The 17,096-nt window shown below is 34.6% G+C and overlaps 2 protein-coding genes across 2 annotated transcripts in view; one reads left to right on the plus strand and one right to left on the minus strand.

Annotated features, from left to right (window-relative positions):
* MS3_00003100 (uncharacterized protein) overlaps window positions 1-17,096 on the minus strand; it is an 85,874-nt gene that overhangs the window by 15,149 nt on the left and 53,629 nt on the right. Inside the window, exons 27-28 of the mRNA XM_051210799.1 lie at window positions 16,393-16,518; window positions 913-1,200 (exon numbers count right to left, since the gene is read on the minus strand). The gene's annotated coding sequence lies outside the window, so the exon portion shown is untranslated. The remainder of the gene's footprint in view (window positions 1-912; window positions 1,201-16,392; window positions 16,519-17,096) is intronic.
* On the plus strand, window positions 2,677-7,976 carry MS3_00003101 (uncharacterized protein; the record flags this gene model as incomplete). Its single annotated transcript, XM_035731969.2, has 2 exons — window positions 2,677-2,997; window positions 7,632-7,976. 2 exons carry the CDS (start codon window positions 2,677-2,679, stop codon window positions 7,974-7,976), a joined length of 666 nt encoding a protein of 221 aa, XP_035589535.1.

The following is a 17,096-nucleotide window of genomic DNA, read 5'->3' on the forward strand; positions in this document are numbered from 1 at the left end:
TATTGGTCGATGTTTACTTCACTTGTTAAATATTGTACAAATGTTGTTTCCTATTTTATGGTACGATGTGGTTTGTTTGCTTGGTATATAAATAGAGTATGTTTGAAATACAATGATTCATAACTCAGAGGCTGTGACTTGTGTTCCTGACTCAACTGGCTGGGACAGACTGCGAAGCGGGACCAATCAGGGCACTAGGTCGTCCGTCACGTGTTTACGTGTCCACTGTCACTGAAGCGATCAATAAAACGCTGAGCATATAACCTGCAGTCACCCGTTACAACAGAAAGGTATGAATGTTAGATACTTTTCATCAAGTACGGTTATTGAGTCATATAATTCATATTTAAGGCTGATTTACTTGATAAAGACGAGAAAATGATTTTAAAAATTCGATTCAGAATTTATTTTAAAATAACTAAGCAAAAATTGTTTATATTAATAAGTTGAGTTTGGATGTTTTTATCATTTCACGTACATTAATGAAATATCATTCGGTTGACCTAAATATATTTGGGAGGGGAATATGGTTGTCTGCATTTTCTCAAGAAAAAAATGTTTATCAGTTTAGGGGTTGTGGAGATTGTTAACTTTTTTTATTGTGACATTAACATCATTGGATGCCGGCTCAGTGGTCCAGTAGACTAGGTGCTCACACGCGAGAATGAAGGTCCTGGGTTCGGATACCGCGTGTGGGATCGTGGATGCGCACTGCTGAGGAGTCCCACAATAGGACGAAACGGCTGTCCAGTGCTTCCAGGTTTTCAATGGTGGTCTAACATCAATCGGTTGATGATCTCAATAAAAATAATGTTTATCAATACTTTTCAAAAATGTTTTCGTATTACTGATAAATGAGGATGTAGCCTATGAAATTTATTTTTCCGAATACAACAACAATTAAAAACTCACTTCTTCATAATCTTTTCTTAAACTGTCATATTGATGCATTAATTTAGCTGTTCCTTGTTCATTCGCTAATCGACGATTGAATAGTTTTGATCCTACGGTTAATTGTGCTGTTTCAAGTTCATTTTTCAAGCGTTTTATCTCTGTTTTATATTGTTTCAATTCATTATGTGATACTGGTCCAGGCGCACACTTCAAACGTTCATTTTCAGCTTGACAACGTTTTAATACCTTTTTTAAACAAACTATGATTTTTTCTAATTCCTTTGGGGATTTTCCACTTTCACCAATCTATTAGAAATAGGTCAACCATTTGTTTTGAAATAAATGGGAAATGCAAATTATTGATTTTTACGATCTTTTAAACAATTTTAATTAATTTGTACAAAATTATAATCATTATCTGTATTTAATAGGTGTGCCAACAACAATAAAAATGTAGTAAACAGTTAACTTTTTCCTGCCCATTATCGATGTGATATAAAACCAAACCAAAAGTTATGCACAAAACATATTGATTTTTGGGCACCGAATTTAGATACATTGGTCAGCAATTTCGAAGTTTGATCAATATATAAGAAATGTCAACTAATATTCCATATCATCATCTGATAACATTTATCACTAGAGAATTCAATGATTCTGAAGTAAAACAATTATTTCAGTAGTTACTAATATTTTAAGGCCTTTCAATAACAGGACACCCATAGAATAGAATTGCACTCGTATGTTATTGACGCTAGACATACTATACATTTGATGAAATAGATTTTCGTGAAGGAAGCTTCATATTTGTGAAAATATGGTTTAAACTTAAAAAGCTTCAGTCAGTAAGTGGTAAAAAGGGACTTTGTAATAGTTTTTAATTACATAAAGATCAACTCATAAATCTTAAATGGTAAAGGTTATCTTAATTTAAAAGTATGTTTTCATCATGTGAATGGTTAACTAAGTACAAGTTCATGTGTTCAGGTTTAAGCTTTTCGTTTTGTGTGAGAGCCAGTGATAAGACGTTGCCATCAAAACTAAAGTAAATGAGTCAAGGTTGATAAATGTATGGTATTTAGCACTATTAGTGTTAACTTAATTTCAACATTCAGGTGTCTATAGATTTTTCTACATTTTTATAAGGATCGATGACATAATCATTAAAAAGAATTACTATTTGTAATCAAACTGATCCTAGATTTTTAAAAAGTTTAAAGAGTAGGTTTTATTACAGATAGTAAGATTTTAAATTTTAATAACCGTAACATTCAATAACCATTTATATTACGAGGAATCTATTTTGTGCAAAGAGTTTTAGTACTAATAAGTTTGTTTGATATATTTAAGCCTTCGTCATTGAGTAACTTTTAAATGTTTGAATTGATAGGTTAACAGGAACATACAAATCATACTTAACTATTCAGTTAATTATTTAAATAAAATTTTCCATTAAGTACAAGATGTCTTTTCATTCATTGTATTGGTTATTTATTCGTATAGTTCTATTGTTCTATTCTTCTTCTTCCTATTATTATTATTATTATTATTATTATTATTATTATTGATAAGTGAATTCAATTATTGTTAACATTTGTCCTTAGGAAACAATAATTATTGTTATGATTATAAAAGTAGTAGTTGTTATTAGTAACAGTTAGTCATATTGGTCAAAAATGAGAAACAATTACTGTATAAAAGGAACTCATTTTACTTTTCAAACAAAAAAAAACAACTGAACATTTATTCATCACTTATAGAGTTGGCTATACTACATATTCAATGAAAGAATTAAATGAACAAGGATTACGTAGACGTAAGTCGATTAAAAACCTAAAATTGTCACATCCTAATTCAACTGATCATATAAAACCACTACATTATAATGACAATAATAAAATGTATAATAAATTATCACAACGATATATATCATATATTGATAAAACACCATTAACACATCATACAAAATCAGACTCACGAATGATAAATATCATTGAAATTAGCATTATATGTGGTGTATTTTTAACTGGGTATTTTGTTTATCATTATTCCGATAGAATGTATATACCTATCATGAAGTTCTATGCTCATTTAGGTATTAAAGTAAGTTATATTTTATATAAAAATCTTTGTCACAATAAGTCAGTTGATTTAGTTAATTTTTATTGTTATCATTAACGTTATCAACGTCGTCGTCTACGTCAATGTTCGCTTTACTGTTACGATCATTCAATTCATAAGCCGATATTCTATATCGATTCACTGATAATGATGAAATGCAATTTAGCTCTCTGGTTATTACTATCTTTCATGATAAATTAACTACCCGCTCCTAATACTCCTCGTGGAGCATTGGCCTCTAACCTAAGAACTCTAGTTAACTTTCCTCTAGGTTCTCCTGTTCGGCTGTTCTCAAGGGCTATTCATCCTTTTAATATAAAGTAAATGTAAGTAATACTAAATTGTTCAGAATCGACTAGAGATTATGACGTAAAATGAAGCTAATGATGGCTAATCTGAGGTGTGGAGTCTTGTTATAAATTTATTGACTCCTTAGCTGATCGGTTTTTGGAATTAGTGACTTTCTAAAGGATATCTTTTAAATAACTGTGTTCTATGGTTATCACAAAATTTGACTACTTTACTCAGTGTAATATTGTCGTGTATGTTTTTATTATATTGAGCTTAGTCCGTTTATTTCTTTAAAAATATCATAACAACACATCATACTCAAAATGAAACATCTGCATCGTTTATATACAGCGTTTAGAATCTTTATTCATATTATTTTTGGCGTGATGTACATATTATATATTCTGATATTGTTGTTAACTGTCATATTATTAATACAGCCCTTTCAATAATTTAATTTTGTTTACAAAACCACTGTGTGTTTTTTAAATACAAGCTAAGTTCAATCAACTTAATTGCTGTCATATCATTTAAAGCTCGCTTGAGTAATTGTAAATGGCAAAAAAGTCGAGAATACATATCTCATGCTTGAATGAACACATGAAATGGCTACACAGAAAGTACTGCCTTTTAGAAGTTGTTTTTCTATGTATAGAAAATTTATAAGAACAGTTGTGCAATATTAGAGTACACATTAGCTAAGAGACATAGTGATCAGATTTAGGAATCGAAAATTCTTATTTAAAATTGATAACCTAAAGTTGACTTAGAATGCGACATTAAGAAGTAATGTATCAACTGGAAATAGTAATAGGTGCGGTAGTCTAGGTGTGTGTCCGCAAATCAAGCAGATAATTATTAATGGTTCACTTGATTTTAAAATATATTTAAACAGTTATACTAGGCTCTATAGTGAATGTCCATTCTGTGTTTTTATATTTTTTTCCAATTATTATTTTTACGTTGAACGTTGAGTGAAACTTGCTTATTGCTTGGAAAACTGTTTATTAGTTTAATGTGTACGCGTAGTTGGAATTCAAGAAACCACAAATTCTTAAAAGCAATGCGTTACCGACCATAAACATCATTCTACATTGTCGAAGTTACCACTGATTAAATTTATAAGTGACTAATGCTGTATTCATTATCTCGCTGTAGCTTAAATATACAGTCTTCTATTCTACTATATATAGCAGTTTAAGACAGTAATAACCACTTACCTTTATATTGTGGTGTTTGAATACAGTAGACAATTTTCACTACAAATTATTAAGCAATACAACAACTCATTACGATTATGAACCTTAACTGCGAGAGAAGCAATAAAATATATCTGTATAGTAGGAATTAACATGTATTTATCACCAACCCCAAGCATTTTAGATGGTTTTCGCCTTAACAAAATCTATGCCTCATAATATATATTGTAGATAAGATTTTATGGTGTATTGGCACTTCACTTTATGTGCATAAATTCTAATATAATTCTGTTTGATCGAGACAGTGCACAGATAAAGAAAAAAGATATGCCAATCAATGAGGTGTCCCTATTTGAGATTACTCATTGAGATACATTGTAAACATTTTATAAAATCATATGGGTTGAAAATACAGTTGACAGGGTTTAATAATTAGTCAAACCATAAAGTACTTGGTAAAATACCTGAACAGTTAATAAATTGGTAGCCACCATTCATTTATATTAAATGAAGGGTGATGATGTGAGAACTAGAATTGTGGTTTATTAGGTTATATGATCAGTTATTAGGTTAATCGATCACAACTTCATGAACTGGTTCGTATACTAGTGTTTAAAAAACTATTACTGTAACAAACCCTCATACGGAATACGCAACTCAAAGTTTTATAAGTAAATCTGAAATAATTTTAGACTCATAAATGACATTAACTTTATTATTTCAATATTCATTTGATTAGTATTAGTATCTCCAGTAAAAGCTGTCACATCATTTCAAATGCTACATTGGTCTCATCTAACTAAACATTTTTAAAAATTAAAACAAGTATTTTTATGAGGGTGATTTAGGCATTCACAACTCGTACAAACAAGTTTTAGTTAGATAATGATTTTTGAAAAAAAAATTAGACAGATGAAAACAAACGGACCACGATTGTATATTGTCGAAAAGTAAAATGATCCCGTAAACAATACTAATCATATGATTTGTGAAGAAGGGATAAACAGATTTGATTAGCAGAAAGATAAAAGGAGTGTGTAGACAGTAGTTAATCATTGTCTTTTGCATAAACAATTTATTCGATAATCTAATTTTAAACATTCTAAAGAATGAGTAAATCAGAATATTTGTAAAGTAGTGAATATCTTATCCACAGAAGACGGACAAAAAATTTCCACTTCAACTCAGTAGTACTCGAATCTTTTGGGATCTGTGCAAAAAGTATGACATAGTAGGTCATCTGAACACGTTAATAATCTTTGAAAAAAAGTTGGTTAGCAAGTATAGGTCATTACTTCAACATGATCAAGCATCATGAACATGATAAGCCAATTAATATTACTAATTTAAACGTTAGTTTCGACAGTTTATACTCTTTATGAATACATCGTTCCTAAACTATGTAATCGACAATGGTGGGGCTAAATGAAAAAGCACAGGAAAGCTGTTTTTGATGTGACTTGGTGGTATGAAAGATAAACATACTGAATAGGTATTCGTTGTCTCACTATGAATTCAAGGGTTCAATTATAAGTACCATACTACGCAGTAGACTGAAATATTAGCACCCAGTGGCTTTTCATAAGTACTATGGCCAATCTTTGAGGTGAACTAGATTCTTCCGGGTTGTTTTCTTACATGAATTGTACCTTCCAAAGTATTTTTTTTACTTCTTCTGATTTCCTTTTTTCTACATCACAATATGGTGTGTGGCATATTATTTAGTGTACATAATTACCAGTTATTTTGTGTTATATATTGCTTTTAAGATATTTTGCTAAAATATGTAATATGGCAGAGGATCAAACATATTTTTAAGTTGATAGTTCGAAATAACTAATCTAACAAGTACGGGTTTGTATTTTCGACTCTTGACCATGGTTTCTTGTATGTGGGACTCTTGTATTCAAACTAGCCTTTGTATCTATAACCCTATAACCGAAATTCATCTGTTTTACCTGCCAACTCACTACTCCACTTAGTAGTTAAGACAATCGATATTCAACAACAGGGTGGCAGCATCGAAACCCCATTCAGTATAATTTGAACGAACAATAGGAGACATCTAGTGAAAGAGAAGTCAAGTATTGTATCCAAATAAAAGAATAACAACCAGGCATCAAGATAATGTAATAACTGTTCTGTGCTGAAAATAGTAAAATCTCCTTCTTTTCATATAATACAGTGAGCAGGTGAGTTTTACTTTTTGATAATCTCAAATATGTAATGATGTCTTAAAGTGACAGCGATTTTGTAGATTTCCTCAATGATTCGCTTTACCCTTTATGAAGGTAACGTTACCCGGGTGTCTTTTCCAGCGTAATTAATTTACTCTTTTTTCCTGCATTTCTGTTTTGAAAACATTTGAAGCGATTAATTATATTCGGTAATTTTTCCATAAAACTACATAATTACAATTGGAAATTCTTGTTTTAAAACATTTAAACAATCATAGTTAGTAGCATTATTGTGTATTTGTAAGCATAACAAGTTTATGATGGTAGGAATAAGAATAATAGTTATTATTATTATTATTATTACTATTATAGTTAACATTCAGTTCACATACCAATATTCAGATTCCATTATGGCATTTAGTTTGGGATCTAAGTGATCAACATTTTTATTGATAAATAACTTTTCAGTGTCGGGTTTTGGAGATTGTTAAGTTTATGATTGAGATCATGAATCGATGAATGTTAGGCCACTGTTGAAAACTTGGAGACACCGGACGGCCTTTTCTTCCTAGTATGGGACTCTTTTGCAATGCACATCCACGATCCCGCACATAAGAATTAAATCCAATACCAAACACTGATCGCGCAATTTCATGAAGTGGTTGAAGTTAGATATTATCACCGTCGGATGCTGGCCCAGTGGTCCAGTAGGTTAAGCGCTCAAACGTAAGGCCGAAGGCCCTGGGTTCGAATACCGCGTGTGGGATCGTGGATGTGCACTGCTTAGGAATCCCATAATGGGACGAAACGGCTGTCCATTGCTTCCAGGTTTTCAATGGTAGTCTAACATTCATCGATTCATGATCCCAGAAATAACTTTTAAACGTGATTTATTGCATTTCCCTATTTTTCTCTCGATTCGCTACTTCTACTCCGTGGATGCATAAAGGAAGCTCAGAATCGTCTCAGTCAACATTTACTTTATCACGCTAATACCAAAGAACAATATGAAGAAGCTATTTATTGGTTAAAAATATCTGCTATTCAGAATAAAAATCCAATCGCATCATACAACTACGTGATCGCACATTTTAAAGAGCACACTACAGAAAGTAATTTAACAACAAATCAAGTCAATGACTTGCTGGTTCATGCATTGAATAATGGAGTTCCTGAGGCGCAACATTTATTAAATCATTGCAGCAAATTAGAAAATCTAGCCAAATTAAAAAATATTGTATTGTCGGAGGAATCAGGGGACGAATACGAAGAAATCGCTGATTACCTAATATGATCATATATGGAGTGTTACAGACGCAATTTACAACAATAAAGAAAAACCAATATTATTATTAATTTACAAAACAAAGTGCAATGAAATATACGTTTCCATAAATACCGTTATATTTCCAAGACCTTGATATTGCGGGGAAAATCTTTGCGAAAACAAAGACGGAAATTTAATATTTGTCATATTCAGGACTAGTTAGAATTTGCAGGGTTAGCCACATGCGAAGTCGAACCTACTTTTTCTACTGCCTAAAAGTAATTGGTTGTTGTGGTTAAAAGCCACATTCGTATATTGGTAGAGAATTTATTGCACAGCTCATTTAATGAGTTCGCGAATGATATTATAACAGGTAAAAATTCATAGATTAAGAATTTATTCTTTGAGATAGATCATTACTCTACTAATGAATGATGTTCATAACGGCTTTAGTAAATGAAATAACTGAAAACTGCCTACAATTTCAGTGAAATTTAGGGACGCTGACTATATGGTTCCTGTTTACGTACATAATTTTATACTTAGGAGGAAGTTTAAAAGAGATGCATTCAGTTAGATGATTTTCTACATGTTATGTTCATATATTTGTATGTCACTTTCTTACAGATTTCATTGTCTTTCCGAAAAAAAAAATAAACAAGAGTATTGACAAGATGTAGTCTGTGAGACCTTTGTAAGACTTCGTATAACTAGTAGTCAGCCAGTAATTAAAAAAAGAACCTAGAGCGAATGTGTATAGGTTCTACTTCGAGCAACTCACTTCAGTCAGCTGAACTGAGAAGTCTACAAAATGACGCGCGTTTCGTCCTATTTGAGATCCGTCATCTGGCTTTACCTGTGTCTCAGCGGGTATCAGGACTCAGTAGCTAAGTGGATAACGCGATGGAGTTCGAAGCTAACGGTATTGGGTTCGAATCCCGGACTGAACATTAAATCTAGGATGCAGGTACATCCAGCTGACGAGTCTCAAATAGGACGAAACACATATCCTGGATTCCGCTGCTAGCCACTATCCCTCTTTGCTCAGAATGCTTGTGAATTAAGACAATATCGAGGCAATACGCACAGGATGCACATATGCCAATAAGAGACTAATTGATTGCAGTCCTAAACATCAATGAGTAGATGCAAGTACACAATACAGAATGAATTTAATATTAAGTTTATATTAAATAAAATGAAGATACCTGATATTTTTACGGATAATTTACTTTTATTACTATTCGTTCATACAAGTTTAAGTAAATTACATTAAAGTATTCAATAATCTACAGACTGGTTAAAAACAGACAGGACAGAACAAAAACTTAGTATCCGAAATTAATGAAACTTATTATTGAACAAAAGAGAACATAAAAACTGTTAATCCACGTCGTTTAGAAAATTATTTTGTACGCACGAATAAACTAAACTAATTAATGAGTCACTCTGAATTAATAATTTATTCTTCTTACCTTTGCAAAAATCATGGGCCTTTGTGACGTTCCGTATAAAAATTACTCTAACTAAATATAAACAGCAAAAATCAAATAGTACAATTAGCTGACAAAGTATTGTGTTTCTTTGATAAACCATGCGCATGTATGCACCTAGAAGCCTGATACACATTTCTGTATATATATATATATATATATATATATATATATATTCGTCATGAATGACTCTATAATACAGTTTTATGTTACTACATACCAAAGACCTTTATTTGATTGAGGTTAAAGAAATGTCTACCATTGGACTTTTTTTAATGAGCGACCCCAAAAAATACTACAGTGATTATAAACTGGTTGCATAACACACAGGATAATTTTCGAAACATTTCAAAGTTTGAAATTTGCTTGAGCGGTATGCAAATAGTAGTATAAGTTATTTCAACGTTTCAAAGAACTTCGAATTTATTTCGCTATGCTAAAGCTGTTGTATAAAACGCTAAAACTGAATCTATGCATCAGAAAAGATTCAGTAATCGATCTTGTTTCAGACACGAATAAAAAGACTTGGATGAGCATGCCTTTGAGATGAATACAGTACCAAGAAAATGAAATATCATTCAATTAATAAAATAAAATCTCTGATCAGCTTAAGGAATACATTACGCAAAATAAATTCAGAAAAAAGTTAGATTATGGGTGAACAAGAGTGAAAATATTAATATTAAATTCAAAAATATCGGATTATTTTGAAATGGGGACTAAAATAAACTGATTCAGTTAGATTCACTTGGTTGGTAAAGGAAGTAATATGTTAGAAAACCTGACAAACTAACTGTTTTTCCATTTCAATTTCTCTACAATACAATATTAATAACACTGAACTTGGTAAATGAGTTACAATTATTGGTATAAACCAATTTTTTTCCCGATCGAAGCTGCTACCTTGACGCGGTGATCGGGCTTGCCTATCGTGATGACCCAACCGAGCTATATTGGCTGGAACATATGTTCCTGCAGGTTTTACCATGCCAGGCAGGTCGATTGGCGAACGGTAAGACTAAAAGCAGCAACTCAAGGTCTGAGGGCGAAGTCGTACTGCTGACTGTAGAGAGGTGTGACAGCAGTAAGGTGTTTCCCTCGGACAACCAGCATGACAGCGATGCTGCCTTCCCACAAGGAGGGGTGGGGTTAGAAAAGGTCGGCCCTAAAAATGCACACCTCACCTTACCTCACGGATTTCCGTCTCCGGCGGTAAGGCCCCTTGAAGAACGGAGCTAACACGTCAAAAACCTTCCACAAAAAGGCCGTGCGCGACCGGCCTCAAGCAGTTGTCCCTTGGGCTCTGCGGTCACGCTCCCAGGTCGTCAAGACCAACACTAATCCAATTTCCTTTTCAGGTTCCTCAAGAAATACCCTTCCACGGTGTGGGCAGCCGGGAAGTGACATCAGCACTCATACCCGTAACAGCACAAGAGACCAAGGTGGTCACATTCAAATCCTTCCTACACCTCCTAATACTTCTCTTATCCTCCCGACTAACCCTCCTCACGTGTCTTTATCACCTCGCACCGCTAGGGCAAACGATTCGAGTACCTGGAACGCCATTCCTGGTCTCCTGAAACCACACTCTAAACTACACGTAGGAGCTTTTAACGTACGAACACTTTGCCAAATAGGACAGCAGGCTTCCTTAGCTAAAACTTTAGAATCTCGCGCCATCGATGTGTGCTGCGTCTCCGAAACGCGCATACAGGATCCAAGTAGCGTCATTCATTTGACCTCACCATGCCAAAATAAAGAACCGACTCGATTTACGCTTCGTGTATCTGGAAGCCCTGATTCTGCTTCCCGTGGCCTCGCCGGCGTAGGTATAGCATTGAGTCCTAGGGCAGAACTAGCTCTCTTAGAGTGGATCCCAATAGACAGTCGTTTGTGCGCTGTCCGACTGAACGGAACAGTAAGAATCCGGAAAGATAGGGACATTCGTCGTTGCCTCTTCGTCGTCTCTGCCTATTCTCCCACTGACTGCAGCTCAGATGATGTAAAAGATGAGTTTTACAGAAAGCTTTCGGACCTTCTCCGAAAAGCTAGGCGCTCGGATGTAGTAATAGTGGCCGGTGACTTTAATGCTCAAGTAGGCAAACTAAGTGATAAGGAAAGACACCTAGGTGGATCCTATGGTGTCGTGGCTCAAAGAACAGATAATGGCGACCGTCTGTTGCAGCTATGCTCAGATAACCGCCTGTTCCTTGCAAATACTAACTTTAAGCATAAGGAAAAACATCTTTTAACATGGCGACCCCTAATTCGTCCCAACGTTGGACCCAACTGGATCACATCGCTATCAGCCACCGATGGAGGGGCTCGGTAGAAGACTGTCGCTCATTCTGGAGCACATGCCTAGATTCAGATCATGCTCTAGTGCGAGCGCGTATTTGCTTGCGTCTTACTGGACGTAGGAAAGATCCTGCAAGGAAACCTCTTAGGGCCCTACTTAATGATAGTCAAGCTAAGAGTATATTTCAGGAACAACTAGGAAAACAGTTAGGCAGCCATGTATGTGATGCCCACCCCGATGCAGCATGGAATGATATCCGAAAAGCTGTGGAAACAGCAGTGATATCTGCTAGTAAGGTAAACCAGAAGGTTAGGGAGCAACACTGGATCTCAGCAGCATCTATCTCACTGATAGATGCTCGGAAACACATTCCACCTGGCTCTGAACGTAATGAAGAGCGGAGTCAGCTTAAGCGCAAGCTGACAAAAAGTCTACGCAATGATCGCGAACAGTGGTGGGTAGCGAAAGCAAGAGAGATGGAAAAGGCAGCGGCAATAGGTAATAGCAGACAATTGTTCAGACTCGTTAAGGAAACCGGAATTAGGAACCCGACCGTTAGCGAAACAATCTCAGAGAAAGATGGACATATTATTCATTCTCAATCCAGGAGATTGGATCGATGGGCAGAACACTTTAGGGATCAGTTCAACTGGCCTTCAGCCACACTTCGGTTTCCCACGATCTCCAGTCAACCTGAATGGCAAGTTAATGTAGGTCCTCCGTCCCTTTACGAAGTTGAAAAAGCCATAGGAAATCTGAAACGAGGGAGAGCAGCAGGCCCTGACAGGTTTACTCCTGAGATTTTTAAGGTTGGTGGTCCAGTATTAGCAATGAGATTAACCGAGGTCTTAGGTAGAATTTGGGAACTGGACGTAATCCCATCTGACTGGTCTCAATCACTGATTGTGCCAGTTTTTAAGAAAGGACAAAAGTCCTCTTGTGACAATCACAGAGGAATCAGTTTGACTAATATAGTGTCTAAAATATTAGCTTCAATAATACTTCGACGCCTAACTAAAGCTCGTGAAGAGCAGACTAGAGAAAACCAGGCCGGTTTTCGACCTGGACGTGGTTGTATAGATCAGATATTCACACTACGTCAGGTTCTAGAACACAGACACACATTCAGACGCCCCACAATGGTAGTATTTCTCGACCTTAAGGCGGCATTCGACTCGATTGATCGTGAGGTTCTATGGCAGTGTTTGTCACTGAAAGGAGTACCACAGAAGTACATTAACCTTATAAAGGCTCTCTACTCGAACACAACTGGTCGAGTGAGAGCTTATGGCGAACTGTCATCAGAATTGATCACCTCAAGTGGTGTTCGTCAGGGCTGTCCACTCTCCCCATTCTTGTTCAACTTTGTCATTGACGTACTTTTAGAGATAACACTCTCCTCATCTAAATATACAGGGGTTGATCTTCTACCAGGAGGTTCACTTGTTGACTTAGAATATGCTGATGACATAGTTTTATTTGGTGAAGACACTGACAAAATGCAGAGTCTTCTGGCCACTCTAAGCAACAATGCAAGCATGTTCGGGATGCGATTCGCTCCCTCGAAATGCAAAATGTTGCTTCAGGATTGGGTTACATCGACACCCGAACTAGTGATAGGGAGTGAAGTAGTTGAGTGTGTCGACCGCTTCACTTATCTTGGAAGTCTCATCAGCCCTTGTGGTTTGGTGTGTGACGAAATCTCAGCACGGATACAGAAGGCTCGACTAGCTTTTGCCAACTTGCGTCATTTATGGCGTAGGCGAGATATCCGTCTATCAACCAAAGGACGTGTTTACTGTGCAGCAGTTCGTTCCGTCCTACTTTATGGCAGTGAAACATGGCCGGTAAGAGTAGAGGATATCCGTAGGTTACTAGTATTTGATCATAGGTGTCTTCGAAACATTGCTCATATATCATGGGACCATCGAGTAAGTAACACAGTTGTTAGGAAACGGGTACTAGGTAAGGATGGCAAATCAATTGATGAAGTAGTGAAACTTCATCAGTTGAGATGGCTTGGACACGTGTTACGTATGCCCAACCACCGACTGCCTCGACGTGCTATGTTCAGTGGTATAGGAGTAGGTTGGAAGAAAGCTAGGGGCGGCCAAACCAAAACATGGCACAAGTCCATGAAGTCACTGAAAAGTGGACTGAGTCATGTTGGTAGGTGTAGACTACCTGGTTGGGGACCGCGAGATGACAGCAACCGTTGGTTAGAGACCCTGAATGACATGGCTCAAAATCGTTTGCAATGGCGCAGGTGCATCCACTCTCTGTGTTCTCCCAAATTCTAATCTTCTGAATTCTTCATGTCCCTTTTTTTTCCTCTTTCCAAATTTCTTTCACTGTATTATACTCTTTAAATAACATCTCCAAACCCTAATCTTCCCGATTACTGCTTATACTCTTGCTACCTCTACCACTACGGGATTTGAATCGACAAGTGCATCTCTGTGCTAATGTGGTGTGGCAACTCGAACTGATGTACGTACGTACGAAGTTCTACGTTGTTACTGACTGATAAACCAATTTTAATTAAATAAACTTTATAAGAGGGTCCAGATATAATAATTAACAATAAACGTTTCAACACTGAAACATAAAGATCCCATCGATTATAATATACCTGGATGTTATAAATCATGTGTTTCATACCATATGTAATATTTAAATAAAAGTTGCCATAGTAACTTAAAAGGGTTAGAACTAACTATGGACCAACACAAAGGAACATTTATCTTTTGTAAGAGAGGTTGTTTTTATCACATGTGTTTAATATAATTCATGTATATTTCTATGTAAATAGGTTGTGATATATAAACTTCACTTATCAAGTGGCCTCATTGCTTTGCATCCTTAGTCGCTTTAAAAAAACGCGTTGTAGAATATAGTGCAAACATACTTATTTTGAAACAAAAACAAAGTACGTTTGTATATGTATATTAACCTTATAGGATATTGTTGGATACTTAGGCGCCTGTTTCTATATAAAGCTAGATGATTTTGTCAGTACCACGTTGAATTACTTAACTCAGTACATGTTTATATCCCCAAGCTTTGTAATCTGACTATTGGACATTAAAAAAGTAGATATATTGATTGAATAGTCTTGCAATGGAATGAAACAAATACTTGGAAAAAAAAATTAAATTAAAGTATTTTTCGGTATATTCTTATCGCATAAAAACCAAATAGATAGATGACAGGGAAAATATTCTTTCTGATACAGTTTTATAAGCTTCATTAGTTATCACTTATACCGAATAGTCATATGGGAGTAAAATAAAAATGTGTTAAACTAAAAGATATGAATGAATTTAAGGTTGTACAAACTGAAATAACTTATGTTAAAAATTCTTGAGATGAATAAATATAGGTGATACGAGAAACATAACAATAAAATAACTGACGGCATCAGAATATTTAACTGATCAGTGCTCATCATTATAAGAGTATTTGTGGAGATTGTAGAATTTTCATACGCTTAAACCATGAACTGATCTTAGCTAGACGACCATTGAAAACCAGTACGTACCTAACAGCTATTCCTTCTTAGTGCGGCATCCCTTGGTGTTCTTCATTTCGTTGAGCAAAATCTTATTCAATTAGAAACTTTAAATTATAAAACTGAAAATTATTAGCACAAGGTGTACAATGATTTGTTTATAGTCAACATTTGTATTAACTACATACTATTACCAAATGGCTTTTATCGATTACTTTGAGTCATTTCAAATGATTTTCTTCTTTCAGTTTTCTACCGTAATTGATGCAAGTATTTTTATTCATTTATTGTTTCTGCCGTCGGAATTTTCCCATTACACCATAATATTATAAAATTTACGTGACAGAATTTTGTACCAAGTGTTAAACTACTAAAATTTGTTTGTTTGTTTTCGTAATGATTAGTGGAATTTAGTCATTCGCTCAATTATAAAATAGAATCGATTATTTAATGGCCTACATTTTATTCATGAATATCATCTTCGTGTTATTCATTTTCAGCTTCTTCTGAGCTGAGCGTTAAGTTTTATTTCATCATTTGTTAATTCCGTCAGTTTATCAGGTGATTTGACTTCTGTCGCTTAATTGAAATGGGTATACAGAAACACAGCCTAATTCATGTGATTTTTTTAAAGTTTGAATCACATCAATGGTTATCCGAGTATTCATCTTTTCAATCAAATTATTTCTTTGTCATGTATATGCATGTATCATACGTGATATTAAACACTAGGATAAAATTAACATCGATAAATGATACTGCTCTTTGCCTATTCAGTATGACTTTACTAATTGTTTCTAACAACCATGGTCCTTCCATTCAACGAATTTTCACTTATCATCAATGTCGTTACCTGTCCCGATTTGATGTGGATACTTTCGTTTTGACAATCTGATTATTATTTAATCGTTATTTATCATTATTTAATCATGCTGACAGCTAGTCTTGGTTAAAATAGATAGTGAATAGTAATACCTCCTACTGTTAAGCAGGACAATACTAATTAAAATTTGAAAGAAGCGTTATTTTTCGACAAGATCACCAACTTAAACAAGAGCAGTATGTAGGTCGTTTTTAACAATAAGAACGGAAATTGTAAAATTCATCATACTATCATAGTTTATATTACGTTAAACTTACTCTTTTTATAGAACTCATTGTACTACTATCGGAATTAAATGACTTGTCCAAATTTTGTCCAGAACGCAATGCTTCTTTTTCTTGTTTTAACAAATCAACATAAACTTGTAAATCATGAACTCGAGTCTGTAAAAACGAAAACAACTAATAAAATTTGGAATTTAGTCATATATAATGGAGACGAAATTAAAGATAATTAAATCCGGAATAATATAATAAACTATAAACACCGTTCAAATGTACACTGTATATATCTCTAAAACTCATTAGTAGCTTTTGACCATGATATTGGCTTATGGAGAATCAATTCTCAGAAGGTATACGAGTATTCATGACTACTATAAATTTTTAAATATGCTGTTTTAAAGCAGCCGAAATACATACGTTGTGATTAACTATCATGATACTGATAATGAGGTGATGCACTACATTCGTCATTCAATAGATTTCGCAAGATACCAACGTCAAGAACATGACTTCAATTTTAACATACTGAATATTTTTTCGCAGAATTAATCAAAGTGATAAACGAATCATTTTTTCAGATGTGCGCCTTAGCCACTCAGACAAATATGCTTAGAATCTCCTAACGAAATTGAAACATTCTACTTAAGGTAAATGCAAATATTTGGTACAAAGGAACATGTTCTCTATTCAAACTATGGAAATGATTGCTATATATTTAAACCTTTAAACTTGGTCGT

This window comes from Schistosoma haematobium, chromosome ZW (genome assembly GCF_000699445.3).
Source record: "Schistosoma haematobium chromosome ZW, whole genome shotgun sequence".
Classification (NCBI taxonomy): Eukaryota; Metazoa; Platyhelminthes; class Trematoda; order Strigeidida; family Schistosomatidae; genus Schistosoma; species Schistosoma haematobium.